Source organism: Panicum virgatum, chromosome 9K (assembly GCF_016808335.1).
Source record: "Panicum virgatum strain AP13 chromosome 9K, P.virgatum_v5, whole genome shotgun sequence".
Taxonomy (NCBI): Eukaryota; Viridiplantae; Streptophyta; class Magnoliopsida; order Poales; family Poaceae; genus Panicum; species Panicum virgatum.
Window position 1 is genome coordinate 23,023,573 of NC_053144.1, and position 16,784 is coordinate 23,040,356.

General features: G+C 51.2%; 2 protein-coding genes across 3 annotated transcripts; one reads left to right on the forward strand and one right to left on the reverse strand.

Annotated features, from left to right (window-relative positions):
• Window positions 1–2,539: 2,539 nt before the first annotated feature.
• Window positions 2,540–4,461, forward strand: LOC120650836 (54S ribosomal protein L19, mitochondrial-like). The gene is made up of 2 exons (XM_039928125.1): window positions 2,540–2,729; window positions 3,658–4,461. Exon 2 carries the CDS (start codon window positions 3,670–3,672, stop codon window positions 4,135–4,137), a length of 468 nt encoding a protein of 155 aa, XP_039784059.1. The 5' UTR covers window positions 2,540–2,729; window positions 3,658–3,669; the 3' UTR covers window positions 4,138–4,461.
• Window positions 4,462–4,797: 336 nt separating this feature from the next.
• Window positions 4,798–8,790, reverse strand: LOC120650835. Of its 2 annotated transcripts, none has more exons than XM_039928123.1 (8): window positions 8,670–8,790; window positions 7,145–7,383; window positions 6,893–7,010; window positions 6,726–6,769; window positions 6,419–6,529; window positions 5,810–5,902; window positions 5,608–5,726; window positions 4,798–5,238 (listed from the first exon to the last, which is right to left on the reverse strand). In XM_039928123.1, exons 2-8 carry the CDS (start codon window positions 7,228–7,230, stop codon window positions 5,114–5,116), a joined length of 696 nt encoding a protein of 231 aa, XP_039784057.1. In that variant the 5' UTR covers window positions 7,231–7,383; window positions 8,670–8,790; the 3' UTR covers window positions 4,798–5,113. The 2 variants fall into 2 exon arrangements, with proteins under 2 accessions (XP_039784057.1, XP_039784058.1); XM_039928124.1 differs by having other exon boundaries at window positions 8,648–8,777.
• Between the last annotated feature and the right edge of the window lie 7,994 nt (window positions 8,791–16,784).

Sequence of the window (16,784 nt, forward strand, 5' to 3'; positions counted from 1 at the left end):
CACATACCATTTTTTAGCACTCAATTACATGATAATGATATTCTAAATTATTACATGTATAAATATGTAGAAGCAATTGAATTATTGCTAGAGTTGGAACTATCATACGATATTGAGTTTTTTTTTAAAAAAAGATGAAACAAGTCTACGTTGAATTATTGCTAGAGTTTGAGTTTAATTCTCGAACTAGGAACAAATTGGATTGGATGAGAGCCTAATTTAATTGGTATAACATATTTTATGTAGCTAAATAGAGCATTATTGAAAATATGACCAATTAATTTTACTATTTCATCTAGTATATTAAAAAAGAAAAGATAGAAGTATATAAAAAGAGAAAGAGAAGTAAAGAAATAAAATAGAGTAAAATGCACTGCAAGACCTTAAATTGGCAGCGAGTGTCATCCGGGTTCCCAAACTTCCAAAATGCACATCTAGCACCTTGAACTTGTTAATAGTTCATGTGTGGTCCAAATCACCGTTACCCATGTTAAACTGCCAGCGTGTCAAGCTGACTGGGCACCTGACATGTAGGGCCCACAAGTCCGGGATCCATCTTCTTTCTTCCTCTACCTTTCACAGCCATGGCCAGCGCAGCGGCGGCACGGCGTTCCCTGCCGGTGCACGGCTAGCCGGCAGGGCGTCGGACCTTACCCGCGTCCAAGGCGTCGGCGCGCGCATGGCGGCGTGGTGTAGGCCCACGCAGGGGCGGGATGTGACGGGCGCACGCCGGCGGCGCAGCGGCGCCGGGCACGAAGGGGAAAGGAGCTGGGAGCATGAGAGGGTCGCGGGGAACCTCACCATGGGCTTCAATCGGGCGAACGAGGGCCGGAGAGAGGAGATCGACGAGTCGAGACGAGGTCCGAGCCGAGCACAGGCAGCTGTCGGAGCCGCGCCGGCCATCTCCGGCCGCACCCTCTCTGATTTCGCGAATCCAGGACCCCCTCACCCCACCCCACACCTCCGCGAGCAACCTCAAGTCTGCCAGAGCCCTAACCCGACCGAAATCAACCATCTCTAGGCCGCCGGAATTGCTGCTCTGCCGGACCTCGCCCCCACCTATTGATATCGTCCCTCCATCCCTCCTCCGCCCGATTCAAGCCAACGGTGAGGTTCCCGCGACCCCCTCAAGCTCCCCATCCTCTTCCCCCTTCGACCCCGGCGCCGTTACTGCCAGAACACTGTCGCGCCGCCGCGTAGGTCGTGCTGCCGGCATGCGCCCCTGCACGAGCCTGTGCTCCGCCGCCGCACGCGCCGACCCCTTCAGGCTGCCCTGGACGTGCAAGGTCTGTCGCGCCGTCAGCTGGCCGCGTGCCGGCGGGGCCGCCGTGCCGGCCATGGTTGTGGAATGCAAATAAGAAAGAAGGAAGATGGATCTGACGTGTGGGCCCACATGTTAGGTGCCCAGTCAGCTTGATAAGCTGGCGGTTTAACATGGGTAATGGTGATTTGGACCCCACGTGAACCAATTAACAAGATCGGGGAGCTAGATGCGCATTTTGAGAGTTTGGGGACCTAGATGACACCCGCTGTCATGTTTAGGGGCCGACGGTGCATTTTACTCAATAAAATATGTTATGACTAGCTGATTTATACCTGCTGATCCGCGAAGTTCACCTCTATTCCTCAGTAGGACTACCAGAAAAGCTCGAGACTCGTGAATTATTTAAGTAATGGTGTATCTTTTAAGCGTGATAATTGTAATGACATAAATTCAATTAACCTATTTAAATTTGACTTGCTAAAACTCAATTCAAGCTGAGCTGTACTAGAAATCAACTCGAGCTTGGGTTTAACTTGGAGCTTGTGAGCTCCAGCAATATAAGATTCGATGTAGCTCGAGTATTTTTGTTTGCATGGCACGCGGATACATCCTACTACCTCTATTAAATTTCCAACTATTTGAGCCTTTCATTAGCTAGTGAGCTGTTGTCTCGCATAAATTAGAAGGAACATATTAGATGCAAACCAATTTCTCCGTGTAAACTATGAAAACTTCAATCTGAATCATCGAATTAACATCCAAAAGGCATGAGAAATTGAATATTTTTATCAAATTAAATCCATCATTTATTTATCAAATTAAACCCATCATTTATACGTGCATCTCCTCATCTACCATGAATGCTGCTGCGGTGGAGTCGAAAAATAAAGGAGTTAAGAACATCTCGGGCTCAATCGACCTCGGCTTGGGATCCTCGAGGCCCTGTTTGGTTTCTCCAAACACAACTAGCGCAACAAAGAAATCTTATATGCATGAAGTACTAAATAAAATTTATTTGTAAAACTTTTTCACGGATGAGTGTAATTTTTCGCGACGAATATAATGTCGGTAATTAATTGATGATTGGCTACAATAACCATTCTCTAATCATGCGGTCAAAGACCTCATTAGATTCGTCTCGTGAAGTAGCACAGAGTTGTGGAATTATTTTTAAAAACTAGCTTTATTTAGTACATCTAATTATTGGTAAAAATTTGTGCTAGATGTGCTAGGAGACCACCAAACAGACCCTAGGTGGCAGGCTCGCTCGAGCTCGGCCCATTCATAGCCCTCTCGGCCCCCGCTCAGGGCTCAGGGCTTCAGGTTCTCCCATCTCCTCCCTCTGTTTCTCCCTTCTCTCGGACTCTCCCTTGCTCTTCCTTCCCTGGCGGCGACGACTGGGCGAGCGGCGGCGCCATTTGTCACGTCTTCGCCAAGCCCTTTGCCGACGAAGAGCATCCTCCAGGTATGCCGCCCCTTCTCTTTCCTTCCGCTGTGCAAGACGGAGCACCCCAAACCCTAACAAAACTATTTGTATTCGGATCCGAATCCAGCTACAATATATGTCCTATGCTTGGTCCGCCCCCGCGCTGGTAGCTTCCATGCTACTGTCCAACGATTTTCCTGCCAGAAATATCATATGGCATGGTATTTGGATCATGCTGCATGTTTCTCTGGGTACTGCTTCTTAGAGTTCAGTACTTGAGTGCAAGTATAACCAGATGCCATACCTTGGTGTTGGCATTCCTGATATTTTGATCTGTTTCAAAATCTCTACTTTTCTTTCCCTTTATTATGATTATGCTGCTGACAGAGAGAAGCTGTGTCACTGGCTAACTCCTGTTGCAAATTCGACATAGGTCTCTCTAACTAGATAGTCCTTTGGCTCTGCCTAGAGTCATATATTCAGTAAACTCAACATGCCAAGTTACATTACTATTTGATCGACAGTCGTCGTACATTTCAAGAATAGCATCTTTCCCTTGAAGGTTAGAATAACAATTTTTGTCTTGAAGTCTTTTTTGAGTGATGCCCTCTACGCTTGCCATGCAGTGTTCTTGAAGGTTCACTGTAGTGGATGATTCCAGTGTTCATGAAGGTTCATTGTAGTAGATGATTTGCTTTTATCTGTTCCTGAACGATGACTAGTTACACTGGTCATTATGAACTCTTATTTGGACCAGATGCAATACTATTTCTTGACATCTGGGATAAATTCGATAGGGCAGGTAGCTTCGGAAATATTTCATGTGAAAATTGCTTCTTAAGCCCAAAGTGTTTCAGAACTCTGGGCATCTAATGGAGGCAGACTGTGCACTAAGTGGGATGTCATTTTCAGCTACTGCATTGACTCTGAATGATGTGGATTGATGGAACCTTTTGTTATAATCCAGGTATTACTCTGAATGATGGCAACTCTGAAAGATGCTGCTGCTAGGAAGCCTGTACTGGCAACAATTCGTCTTATTGTTCCAGCTGGTGCTGCCCGTCCTGCACCTCCAGTTGGTCCAGCGCTGGGTTTCTATCGGCTCAATTTGATGGCTTTCTGCAAGGATTTCAATGCCAGGACCCAGAAGTACAAGGCAGACACTCCAATGCAAGTCACATTAACTGCTTACAAGGATAGCACCTTCGAGTTCGTTGTCAAGTCACCCTCAGTATCATGGTTCCTCAAGAAGGCTGCAGGAATAGAAACAGCCAGCAGTCGCCCAGGCCACAGCAATGTGTCATCCCTCACTCTCCGCCACGTGTATGAGATCGCGAAATTGAAGCAGTCCGACCCCTTCTGCAAGCACATGTCGCTTGAGGCGCTGTGCAAGTCCATCATTGGCACAGCTAATTCCATGGGCATTGAGATTGTTAAAGATTTATGAGAAGGTTGGCAAGCCTTAAAGTCAGGAAGAATTCCGTGACATTTGTGTGTTCCTAGTTTTTAGTTTGTTCTGGAGAGGTAGAACATCCTATGTCACTGAGCTTTTTACCATCGTGATACCTGATGCCCTTCTAGGAGGAGTATAAACTCCTATACAATTTCTGGCATAGCCTTTGGTCCAGCCTTTTTTTGGGTACCTTTTGTTCTTTTCTTGGCAACTTAACTGATATTTGTGGTTTCTCGATGGTGTTTTAAATAATACATTGCAATGCCAGTGTCTTCCATATGGATATGTTATACTTTGGAAATGATTGAAAATTGCTGACGGATAAGCATCAGGCTCTTATGACATAGGCTGGCCTGGAATGCAGTATTTGTTGATAAGTAAAATGCAAATCTGTAGCTTGTCTTGCCCTGTATATTTTTGATGTACTTTACTAGCCGTTTTCATGAAGCATTCAAGGGAAAAGCATACACTGAATGAAGCGTTCACTGGGAGAGCTAGCAAAGGCTAGTTAATGGAAAATTGGAAATACGCCTGACATAAGTACATTAATTTGATTAAGAATGGTGAAGTTGACTACTTAGTTGCCACTTTGATCGTGCCAAGGATGTCGTTAAAGAAGGGCCTTGCTGCTTCATTAAATATTTTTCAGGCACATGTCGAAAACCCAGTCCAACAACTAGAACAATTCCTGAGCTTCAGGAAAGATGAGGACATTGGAAATTTCCCAATACAACATAATTGCTGAAGTCCAGTACAACATATCAAAGCCGATTGCGGTTTGGTGCAAATGCCCAATATCAACTAGGGATGCAAATTTGTATTTACAACAAACTCACATGCACCAAATGTAACTGGTAGAAAATTGAATGCTAAACTAGCTGCTGGCCGCTTCGATCTTTGTTTCCAAACAGCCTAAGGCAATTTTTCCAGATTCTTGGGCACCGCAGTGTAATAAAAAAGGGGAGAATTATTAATTGCTGATCTCTTCAAGAACAAGATATTGTAGCGCTATTGAGTATTTGGCTTTTCTTGCTTTCTTGGTTTCACTTTCTGAACTGCCAATATTGTTAAGTATGTAGGATCCTTTGCCATCAGCTGCAAAAGGACAAGAAATTAAATTATTTAAACATGCTAACTCAAGCAATATTAAACCTCAATTCAGCCATGAGCAACATAATTGGAGCTAACTTTATGAAATAAAAGAAAAGGTCACTTGGCATTTTCAATAATAAATCTGCAATTTTGTGATGACTATTTGACAGGTAGTTTGACATGTTCACCTGGGTATTTTAAGTTGGTAATTAATATCATGCCCCAACATACCTTTTATTCTGAGTATGTTAGTGTAAACTGTTCTACCATCTCAATGACCAAAACTTTCCAGGTGATGAGTAGCAACACAAGGAATTGCACAATAAAAGTAAGAACTGAATGAACAAGAATAGTGTCTACTACAGGATTTACCTCGGATTGTATATATGGAATTTATCCATCTTTTGTAAATAAACAGTGATCTTGGGGTATCACCTTGCTGTACATCAGATAGTAATAGATTGCAAGAACCAAGGGATCCAAGCTTTGCACTACGAAAGAGATTTACATGGTTACTGAAAACAATAACTGGTAATAAGAAATTCCAAGATTTTGCATTGACTGCATCACTTACTTTGCATGTGCAATAGCATTGTGGCACAAAGCTAATACACGAACCATTGCTAGATCTCGAGCCCTAGTAGTTCCATATCTTTGTTGGCAGCTCCTATTACAGTTTCAACAAGATCAGAACTACCTATATAGAAAAATGAAGACTGCAAGTCTTGAATTTAATTTTACTGTTGTGTACTGGTGTATAACTTTTTTGTATAACGGAACGTGAATCAAACACAAATGCTTGTTCAGAGGTTATATTATCCCTAAAACATAGAGTAGTTGTGCTATGAGGAAATGCTTAACAACTGATGGCAGTATTTCAAATGTGATAATCTGAACTATGGGACAATATGTAACTCAAGCAATATGTAAAAATGATTGAGTGTAACATTAACAATTCGATACAGAATACACAGCAAAATATCTGTTTTTTCAGATATCAGTGCCCTCAAATCCGTAATTTAAGTTTGCTAGAAGAACATAGAAGGGGGCATTTCAAGGTTACTGCCTATTGGGAGTTTATGTAACAAATGCTGAATCAGAATTGCAAGCCATGGCATGAAGTTCGCAATTTATGGAGACAAATGTCATTAATAAAGTCACAAAGACAGAACAGAAGTTACACCTTTCGGAGAAGAAATCTGCAAAATCGTCGACAATGACTGCAGCGGGGTAGTTGTCAAGAAGGTGAAATGCAGCAAAGTACTTTCTGATTTCATCGCCATCTTCAATGTATCTAGTTAACACATAATTTGAGCAAAAGTTACCCATCGCTGTATGAAACGGCTACCATTTAGCAAAATTTAGACCAGAGATTAAGAGAGAAAAACCGGCATCACAGTCTATCAAATACACAACGTTGCACAATCTATCACCTCATGACAACAAATATGCAGGAAAAGAAGCACATCCACAAGCCAAAGATCCCTTACTTGATTTGTACCCTCTGAAGTAAGCTCATCGATGGATCAACACCCTGGAATCAAATGAGCAGGTATGGCTTCAGAAAAATGAGGAACATTGGTCCAGCACGTGCAATCCCCGCAGGTTGCTCCCGTTCCCCATAAGCAACGCTGCCAACCAAATTAAGGATCCTCACCTGGGACAAGAAAGGGGGGTTGCTCTCCAGCCTCCCCTTGCTGCACAGGAACACCACGCCGCGGCCGCTCTCCGCCGCGCGGTTCACCGCGAACTGGAAGAGGAGCGAGGTCTTCCCGCTGCCCTTCAGCAAAACAGGAGCACGGCGTGATGCGTGGGCCGCTAAGGTCTGCAACAGCTCGATCCCGGCGCGGCGCGTACGCTAACGAGCTAGCTGGAGCAAGGCAACGCGTGGTGAGCACGAGGTGCGTACCAGCACGGGGGGCCCGAGAGCAGGATGATGCCGGCGTCGTCGTCACTCCGTGGGGCGTTGGAGGTGGAGGAGAAGAACCGCTGCATCTCCGCCGGGGCGCGGAGGAGACGGGGATGCCGGCGACGTGTTCGACGGAATGGCAGCGTGGCGGTGGCGGCCTGGCGGGAGCTAAGTCAACGAGCCGAGCTCGAGCGAGCCCAGCGGCCAGGGGCACGGGGAATGGCACAAGACCGGTCCCACTGGCAGTTTCATGGGGTTGGCAAAACAGCCATGTCAACTTTTTAATAGGACGAAACTGTTACTCTTAATGCGCAGTTTTATAGCACAGTTTTATAGATAAAATACATCATTTACTTTTTGTATTGTGTTGTGTTGTGATCAAGTGTGCCATGAGAACTCTATAGCCTTTTTGCAATTGTATCTAAATTAAATACTAGTAGAGTTGAATATAATAAATAAACATTCTTATATATAAAACTTATTGATTAATACTATATGTTTGTACTATATTATATGGGAACATATCAGATGTAAACTAATCTCTCCGTGCAAACTATGAAAACTTCAATCTGGACCATCAGATCAACATCCAAGAAGAGAGGCGCAAAAAGGTGGGAGGGAAGATTTACAAAAGTGTGATTACCCAATCCAAGAATGAGTCTATATGGTAAAATTACTCAATTTCCCGTACCCTTTGGATGTTGATCCAATAAATCAGATTGAAGTTTTTATAGTTTGCACGGAATTCTTAATCTCAAATATCTTCTTTTTTAGCACCCTTTTGAAACATCTATATTAACACCGTCGGTTAAAACAGCTATGGGCCCATTTGTCATTTTATAGACCCTACTTGTCATTCTCCATTATTATTTTTCTCTATTTTTCTTTTCATCCAACCTTATCTTCCTATCTTCTTCCTTGCGTGAATCGCATCCCCCATCCGTCGCTGCCCTCCGCCTTGTGAGCCACAGCTCCCGTCCGCCCTCCCTGACTCCTCTTGGGCCTCTTCTCCGGCGAGCTGCTGCTCGCCTCTCCTGTCCGCCAGGTGCTCCCTCCGACCTACCCTCCGCTCCCTTCGGCCTCTTCTCCGGCGCAGCTCCTCTTTGGCCTCTTCTCCGGCGAGGCGCGACTCCCCTCCGCTCTCCCTTCGGCCTCCCCAAGGCGCAGCTCCTCTTCGGTCTCTTCTCCGGCTAGGCGTGACTCCCCTCCTCCTTCCCTTCGGCCTCCCCTAGGCGCAGCTCTGCCGGCATCTCCGGCGAGCCGCAGCTCCCCTCCGCCCTCCCAAGAGCTCCCCCGGCAAGCGCAGGAAGGGCAGGAGGCCGAGGGCACGAGCTTGGGATGGCAGCGATAGCGCACCAGATCCCCGATGAAACGATGAAGCTCTCAGTGCAGGTTTCATTCCGTTTCATCAGACAGTCGAGCCCGAGCCGTGTCAGTAAAAATGGTGATGTGGCAAGAGTTTTAATGCTCATAAAATTCTCATAAAACTGCATTGAGACTGACCTAAGCTACAGCTAGACGGTACCTCGAGCGGAGGGCTTGGACAACGCCTTGGAGGCCGAGCTCGGCTCAAATCAGCTCGATAGCCGATAGGCCAAGAGAAAACTGGGCGAGCCAGCGAGCAGTGAATCAAATTCCATCAGAGCGAGCGTTATAAGCGGCGTCGAGCTGGCGGAATCTAACGTGGATGAGAAAAAAAAATAGCAGAGATGAAAGCAAATGACGCGCTACGCGCCAGCAAAAAGCGGACGAAGAGCCTTCCACCGCTAATTCCTGTGCTTCTATTGGTTACCGCCGGCCGCAGGCGGAATCATAAATCTTCTCTCAGCACGATGCTTCCCACCTTAATTGAACTACATAAGCATTTTTTTGCTGGTAGTGATGCAAAAAATAAAAATATATTCCTCCAGATTTGGTACTAAGAAGATTATCATTAGAGATTGTGCCTATATCAAAAAGCTAATGTTCAAATTTATATTTTATTTTTTATACTTAATTCTGAGTTCATCTGTATTCGCTAAAGTAATGGCTTGTTCCTAGCTTGAAATTCATCCATATAGATCATAATCACATTACCTTCTCTTCTCTTCTCTTGCCAGCATCTGGATGGCAAATATGAAAATATGAATGAATTACTTCTTCTCTTAATTGCCCAACTTGTTGGGCTTTGAAAAGGGAGAACTAAATAAAAGTAGTGGCTTCCAAAATATTTAACATTTATATTTCTTATGATAGAAAATTGTCGGGTACCATAATTATGGGGCACCCTAACCCCGGGCTAAAACGCCCTCAACACACGCAAATGGGATTTGGCACTCAGGCCAAATCTCTCCTTAACTCGGACTCCCGAAGCTTCTTCCGGTACGGAAGGCCCAAGTCACTATTGGCCCACGGCCCAGCATCGCACCACGGCTCCCTCGAGGCCTCGCCAGCCGTGGGACAACCTCCGCCTCGCTCGAGGGTCCTCCGCCGGAAGCCCTCGAAGCACAGGCAATCTCCGCCTCGCTCGAGGCCCCCTCCGCCAAGCCCCCCGCAGGGCCTCGACGCGGGGGAGGCACCGCCTCGCTCGAGACCACCCTCGGTTAGCGGGGGTTGCGGCCCAACCACCTGACGGGACGGGGCGCATTTACTCGTCAACCACTTCACGGCATGGGGCGGGTGTCGGGCGGTGTCAGCTGGCGTCGGCCATCACACCGCACAGCGGACGTGATCGGCGTCCCCTCAACCTGCGCCCGCCACTGTACCACTATTCCCGGTGCAGGGCAGGGCCGCGTAGCTCAGTACGGACTTGCCTGACATCTCCGTCCACTGTGCCACCTGTTCCTTATACTTTTCTCCTTCACAGGACCCTCGGTGGGTATGGGCAGCGACCCTCGAGCACAGAACAAACTTCCACCAAGGCGAGGCCAGAGCCTTCGGCACCCTCGACGTCCTTGCACGCCACCTCATCCGGCGCAAGGCACTGCGCCCCAGCAGTCTTCGCCACGCCGTCAACTGGCGCCACAGGGATCGGACATGCCCTGGGCACCGCCGGAGGACTCGCCAGGACGACGCCCACGCCCGACGTCACGCTCCGCGACACCCGGCGACAAGGAAGACCGACTGTTCTCCCCAAGACCGGGGGAGAGGAGACGACCTGTAGAAATCCTACACGTGTAACTCCCCCCTCCTTGATCTATAAAAGGAGGCGGCGGGTGCCCTACATGGGCATCGGATCCCAACAGCTCCACTCGCGCTCAAGCACACGAGCACTCGCATCCCTAGCTCACTATGGGACTTGGGAGCTTCACTCCCTCTTTCACCCAAGCTTGTACCCCCTACTACAAGCACTTCGGTGCAAGTAATACAGTGCACTCTCCTTTGCTGGACGTACGGCCTCCTTGGTCAGAACCAGGATAAACCCGGTGTCATTGTATTTCTTCTTGCATCAACCATCTGGAGGCGGGGACACGCGACGCATTCACTAGTTGGTGCCGGGCTACGGGGTCAGGACACCGACAGTTGGCGCGCCAAGTAGGGGCTGCGCTGCATAACAATCTCGTTCCCTTTTGTCTCCAGATGGAGGACATGTGGAGACGATTCCCGATGGGCGTGTCGGATCCGTTCCCACCGGGATACGTGATCTGGTTCGGGAGCCTTGAGTTCAGGGCAACCGGCTACGGATACCTCATGGAGCTTCTCTCACTTAACCCCGATGCTCCAGCGCCGCAACCCCAACACCGGAGATGCTCGGGCCAGCGCGCGCGATGAGCGCGCATGCAATGGCGCAGCGAGGCACGCTTTGGCTCCCCCGCGTGGGTCGAAGCCGGTGAGTCGCGAGCTGACGCCCTGGTGGAGCACGGCATCACCACTTCGTCACCACAAATGATGGCAACGCCGACGCAAGGACATACGGCCAGGCCACCGTGCTATCCTTATGGGATGCAGGCTTCTGCCGTGACCTACGCGTCGTCAGTCAGCACCGACATGAGCGCGTACGAGGATTTGCCCGGACATCATCTGCTCTCGGCTCACAACCTCATCGCGTCTACGCCAAACAGCTCATACCCTAAGTCGGTGGAGGAGGGGTCTGTCCTCACGCAGGGTCGCGTGAACCCGGAGTGGGATAACTCCGGGGTCCGTAATCTCGGAGCCTTCTTGTCGTTTCAGGATGCAGCAGACTACTGCCTCGCCTGTTCCGATGATTCTAGCGAGGGGGACTACGACCCGACTCGGGAATCCTTCGTTGCCGTGCTGGGAGGGCACGACAGTGACACCGACGACAACATCATCATGGCAGATGTGGCCCGTGCCGCAACAGCCGCGGTGGAAGCAACCGCTGCACCAAAACCGCCAACCCCGGCCGACGCAGCGGAACGACAAGCTCAGCTGGCGCAGCTCCGAGAGCTTGAAGCTAAGCTCGAGGAGGAGCGCCGGCACACGCAGAAGCTACGTCACACCCTCGAGCAAGAGCGTGCCGGTCGCGGTATGAAGGCTCGAGATGCAGGACGTGTCGCCCAGCAGCAGATCCTGGCGGACGGCCGCAAAGGAAGTCCCCTGGCTTTGCCCAGGGCCAGCCAGAAGATCACTGCGGCGGCACTTCTGGTCATTGCAATGCCCGAACCACCGACGCCCGAAGGCCGTAACCTGCGCAAAGAAGCACAAGTGCTCCTCGAGGATGCCGCGGTGCAGCAGGTTGAGAGTTCGGCGTCTCGCATGCGCTCGGTGGCTTCGGTAGGAGCTGGCGGGACGACGCACCAAGACCGCGAGGCCTCGGTGCATACCCCACCGGCAGCGGACAGAGCGAAGGCACCCACGGAACACGACCGCGTGAGGCTGACTCCTGCGAAGGAGCGACTCGAGGACACGCGTGGCGACGCTCGCGACGGCGACACCCGCAACATCCTGAACCAGAAGAAGGAGGACGGTGCCGTTCACGGCTACCACCCTCGACGTGGTGGACGCTACGATCGCAAGGAAGATAGGAGTCCATCACCGGAGCCTCCGGGCACCCGTGTGTTCAGCCGGGAAATCCGTGCTGCTCCGTTCCCCCCACGCTTTCGGCAGCCCACCACGATCACCAAATACTCGGGAGAGACGGATCCCGGACTCTGGCTCAATGACTACCGCCTGGCATGCCAGCTAGGTGGCGCAACCGACGATGCTGTCATCATCCGCAATCTTCCTCTGCACCTTGCGGACTCTGCACGAGCCTGGCTTGAGCATCTTCTAGCCAACCAGATCCACGACTGGTCTGACTTGGTCAGGACTTTCGTGGGTAACTTCCAGGGCACATACGTGTGCCCTGGCAACTCTTGGGATGTTTGAGGGTTCCATCAGCAACCTGACGAGCCCTTGCGAGATTACATCTGGCGTTTCTCCAAGCAGTGCACCGAGCTCCCTAGCGTCAAGGACTCTGAAGTCATCAGTGCCTTTCACTTGGGCACCACGTGCAGGGATCTTGTGCGTGAGCTGGGCGGAATCCTCCCTCTAGCACCAACGAGCTGTTCGATATAGCTACCAACTTCGCCTCCGGCGAAGAGTCAGTTGGAGCTATTTTCGACAGCAAAAGGGGCAAACGCAAGGTGGACGCACCCGCGGAGGGCAGCAAAGCCAAGGAAACCCAGAAGAAGCCCAAACGAGGCAAGAAGGGCAAGAAGAAGGGCCCGCCAAACCAGTGCGGTCAGTGGCAAGAGGAGGACTCTGATGAGGCCCTCATCGTCACCCCCACGGCAAAGGTCCTCGAGGCCCCCCTCGAGGTGGCGGACTATTTGACGACATGCTCAAGAAGCCGTGCCCTTACCACAAGGGCAAGGTCAATCACACCCTCGAAGAGTGTGATATGCTCTGCAAGTACTTCAACCGCCTCGGCCGCAAGGACGAGGCCAAGAAGGAAAAGGACGAGGAAGGCAAAGGTGGCGACGGCTACCCACATGTGGAGAATGTGTTCTTCATCTTCGGCGGGCCTGCAGCGAACATGCCCGCTCGACAACTCAAACGAGAGCGCCGAGAGGTCTTCTCCGTCACCAAGGCTACGCCAACTTACCTCGACTGGTCGGAGGATACGATCTCCTTCAGCCACGACGACCACCCTGACTACATCCCGAATCCGGGACTGTACCCGCTCGTCGTGGATCCCATCATCGGCAACACCCAGTTCTCCAAGGTGCTCATGGACGGGGGCAGTAGCCTCAACATCCTGTATGCCCACACCCTCGAGCTCATGGGGATCGGCTTGGACAAGCCGCGTCCTAGCGTGTCACCATTCCACGGTGTCGCGCCGGGAAAACGAGTTCAACCACACGGGCAGATTGATTTGCCCGTCTGCTTTGGCACGCCCACGAACTTCCGCAAAGAGGAACTCACCTTCGAGGTGGTGGGATTCCGTGGGGTGTACCACGCCATTCTGGGGTAGCCATGCTACGCCAAGTTCATGGCGGTCCCCAACTATACACACCTCAAGATGAAGATGCCGGCTCCGAAGGGCGTCATCACCGTCGGCCCGTCGTTCGAGCATGCCTACGAGTGCGACGTCGCGGAGGCTCAAGCGGAGGACGAGGCCCTCGCGGCCACCCTCGACAAGATGGCAAGCGAGGCTTTGGACTCCACGCATCGGCACGCGGGCAGCTTCGAACCCACCGAGGGTATCAAGAAGGTGCCCCTCAACCCGAATCACCCCGACGACAAGGCGTTGCAGGTCAGCGCCACCCTCGACAGCAAATAGGAAGTGGTGCTCGTCGATTTTCTCCGCGCCAATGCAGACATCTTTGCGTGGAGCCCCTCGGACATGCCGGGCATACCGAAGGAGGTCGCCGAGCACTCCCTTGACATCCGACCCAACTCCAAGCCGGTGAAGCAGCGCATGCGACGCTTCGACGAGCTCAAGCGCCGGGCGATCGGCGAGGAGCTGCAGAAACTTCTGGCGGCCGGATTCATCAAGGAGGTATTCCATCCCGAGTGGCTATCTAATTCTGTATTAGTGAAGAAAAAGAATGGAAGTTGGAGGATGTGCGTAGACTACACTAGTTTAAATAAAGCATGTCCGAAGGTTCCCATTCCTTTGCCACGTATTGATCAAATCGTTGATTCAACTGCGGGTTGCGAACTTTTATCCTTTCTTGATGCTTATTCCGATTACCACCAAATCAAGATGAAAGAGTTCGACCAGCTCGCGACCTCTTTTATCACACCATTCGGCATGTACTGCTATGTCACGATGCCTTTTGGCCTCAGAAACACCGGAGCTACATACCAGCGGTGTATGCTTCACGTATTCGGGGACCATATCGGGCGGAACGTAGAGGCATATATCGATGACATCGTTGTAAAATCCAGGAAGGCGGACGACCTGGTCGCTGATCTCAGGATCGCGTTCGATTGCCTAAGGGCCAAAGGTGTAAAACTCAACCCGGGAAAATGCGTTTTCGGGGTACCTCGAGGCATGCTCTTGTGTTTCATTGTCTCACAGCGGGGAATCGAGCCCAACCCTGAAAAAGTCGAGGCCATCACATGGATGGGACCGATCCGAGACTTGAAGGGTGTACAGAGGGTGATGGGCTGCCTCGCAGCTCTCAGCCGTTTCATCTCACGCCTCGGCAAAAAAGGTTTGCCTCTGTATCGACTCCTGAGGAAAACTGAGCGCTTCACGCGGACCCCCGAGGCTCTAGAAGCCCTCGACAGGCTGAAGGCATCGCTCACTCATGCCCCCATTCTCACACCACCCATAGACGGCGAGCCCCTCTACCTGTACGTAGTCGCGATGACCCAAGTAGTCAGCGCGGTGATCGTTGTCGAAAGACAAGACGAGGGCCATGCTCTGCCTGTACAACAGCCGGTGTACTACATCGGCGAATTGTTGTCCGAAACCAAGACACGCTATCCGCAGATCTAGAAGCTGCTATACGCGGTGGTCTTGGCTCGATGCAAGCTGCGCCACTACTTCGAGGCCCATCCCGTCATTGTGGCCTCGTCTTTCCCTCTGGGAGAGATAGTCCGCAACAGGGAAGCCGAGGGTAGAATTGCCAAGTGGTCCGTGGAGCTGATGGGAGAAACTCTCACCTACGCGCCTCGCAAGGCGATCAAGTCCCAAATCTTGGCCGACTTCGTCGCTGAGTGGACGGACACTTAGCTGCCCCCACCGCAAATCCAAGCTGAATGCTGGACCATGTACTTCAACGGGTCGGTGATGAAAACCGGCGCCGGCCTCCTCTTCATCTCACCCCTCAGGGAGCACATGCGCTACATAATTCACCTACACTTCCCTGCGTCCAACAACATGGTGGAGTACGAAGCCCTCCTCAGTGGCCTCCGCATCGCCATCGAACTAGGCGTCAAGCGCCTCGACGTACGCGGTGACTCTCAGCTCGTCATCGACCAAGTGATGAAGGAGTCTAGCTGTCACGACCCAAAGATGGAGGCATACTGCAGCGCAGTACGCCGCCTCGAAGACAAGTTCGACGGCCTAGAATTCAACCACGTCCCGCGCAAGTACAACGAGGATGTCGACGAATTAGCCAAGATCGCGTCAGGGCGGACCACCGTCCCCGCGAACATCTTTGCTCGCGACATCGCCAAGCCCTCCGTCGATTTTATGGATCCGGCGGAACCAGGCCCCTCGAACGCCGAGCCCCACGGCGGGGACCCCTCGGCGGATGATTCCGAGCCCATGGAAACTGAAACCGAGGCACCCTCGGAGGACGAGGGCGAGGCAATGCAAATTGACGAGGCTCCACTTTCGCAAGACTGGCGTGACCAGTACCTCGACTGGATCAACCAAGGGGTGCTACACTCGAACCGCGCACAGGGGCGATTCGTCGCTAGGCGAGCCAAGTCTTTCGTCGTGATCGACAGAGAGCTATACAAGCGCAGCCCCTTGGGGGTCCTGCAGCGATGCATCCCCATCCCCAAGGGTAGGGAACTGCTTCAAGACATCCATGCCGGAGCATGTGGCCATCACGCGGCGCCACGCACCCTTGTGGGTAACGCGTTCCGACAGGGCTTCTACTGGCTAACCGTAGTCGCCGATGCCACGGAAATCATGCGAACCTGCGAGGGCTGTAAGTTCTACACCCATCAAACGCACCTCCCAGCTCATTCTCTGTAGACCATCCCCATCACATGGCCCTTCGCCGTGTGGGGACTGGACCTCGTCGGGCCACAGCAGAGAGCACCCGGGGGCTTCACCCATTTGCTGGTAGCAGTGGACAAATTCTCCAAGTGGATCGAGGCTCGACCAGTCGCCAAGATCAAGTCCATGCAAGCTGTGCAGTTCTTCACCGACATCGTCTACAAATTCGGGGTTCCGAACTCGATCATCACAGACAACGGCACCCAATTCACAGGAAAGAAGTTTTTGAAATTCTGCGACGACTTCCACATACGTGTGGACTGGTCGGCGGTGGCACTCCCACAGACGAACGACCAAGTAGAGCGTGCCAACAGCATGATCCTACAAGGTCTTAAGCCAAGAATCTTCAACAAGCTGAACAAGTTTGGCCGAAGGTGGCTCACGGAGCTACCCTCGGTCATTTGGAGCCTGAGAACAACCCCGAGTTGGGCCATGGGGTTCAGCCCGTTCTTCCTAGTCTATGGCGCCAAGGCCGTCCTCCCCACTGACTTGGAGTACGGGTCCCCGAGGCTCAAAGCCTACCAAGAACACCAG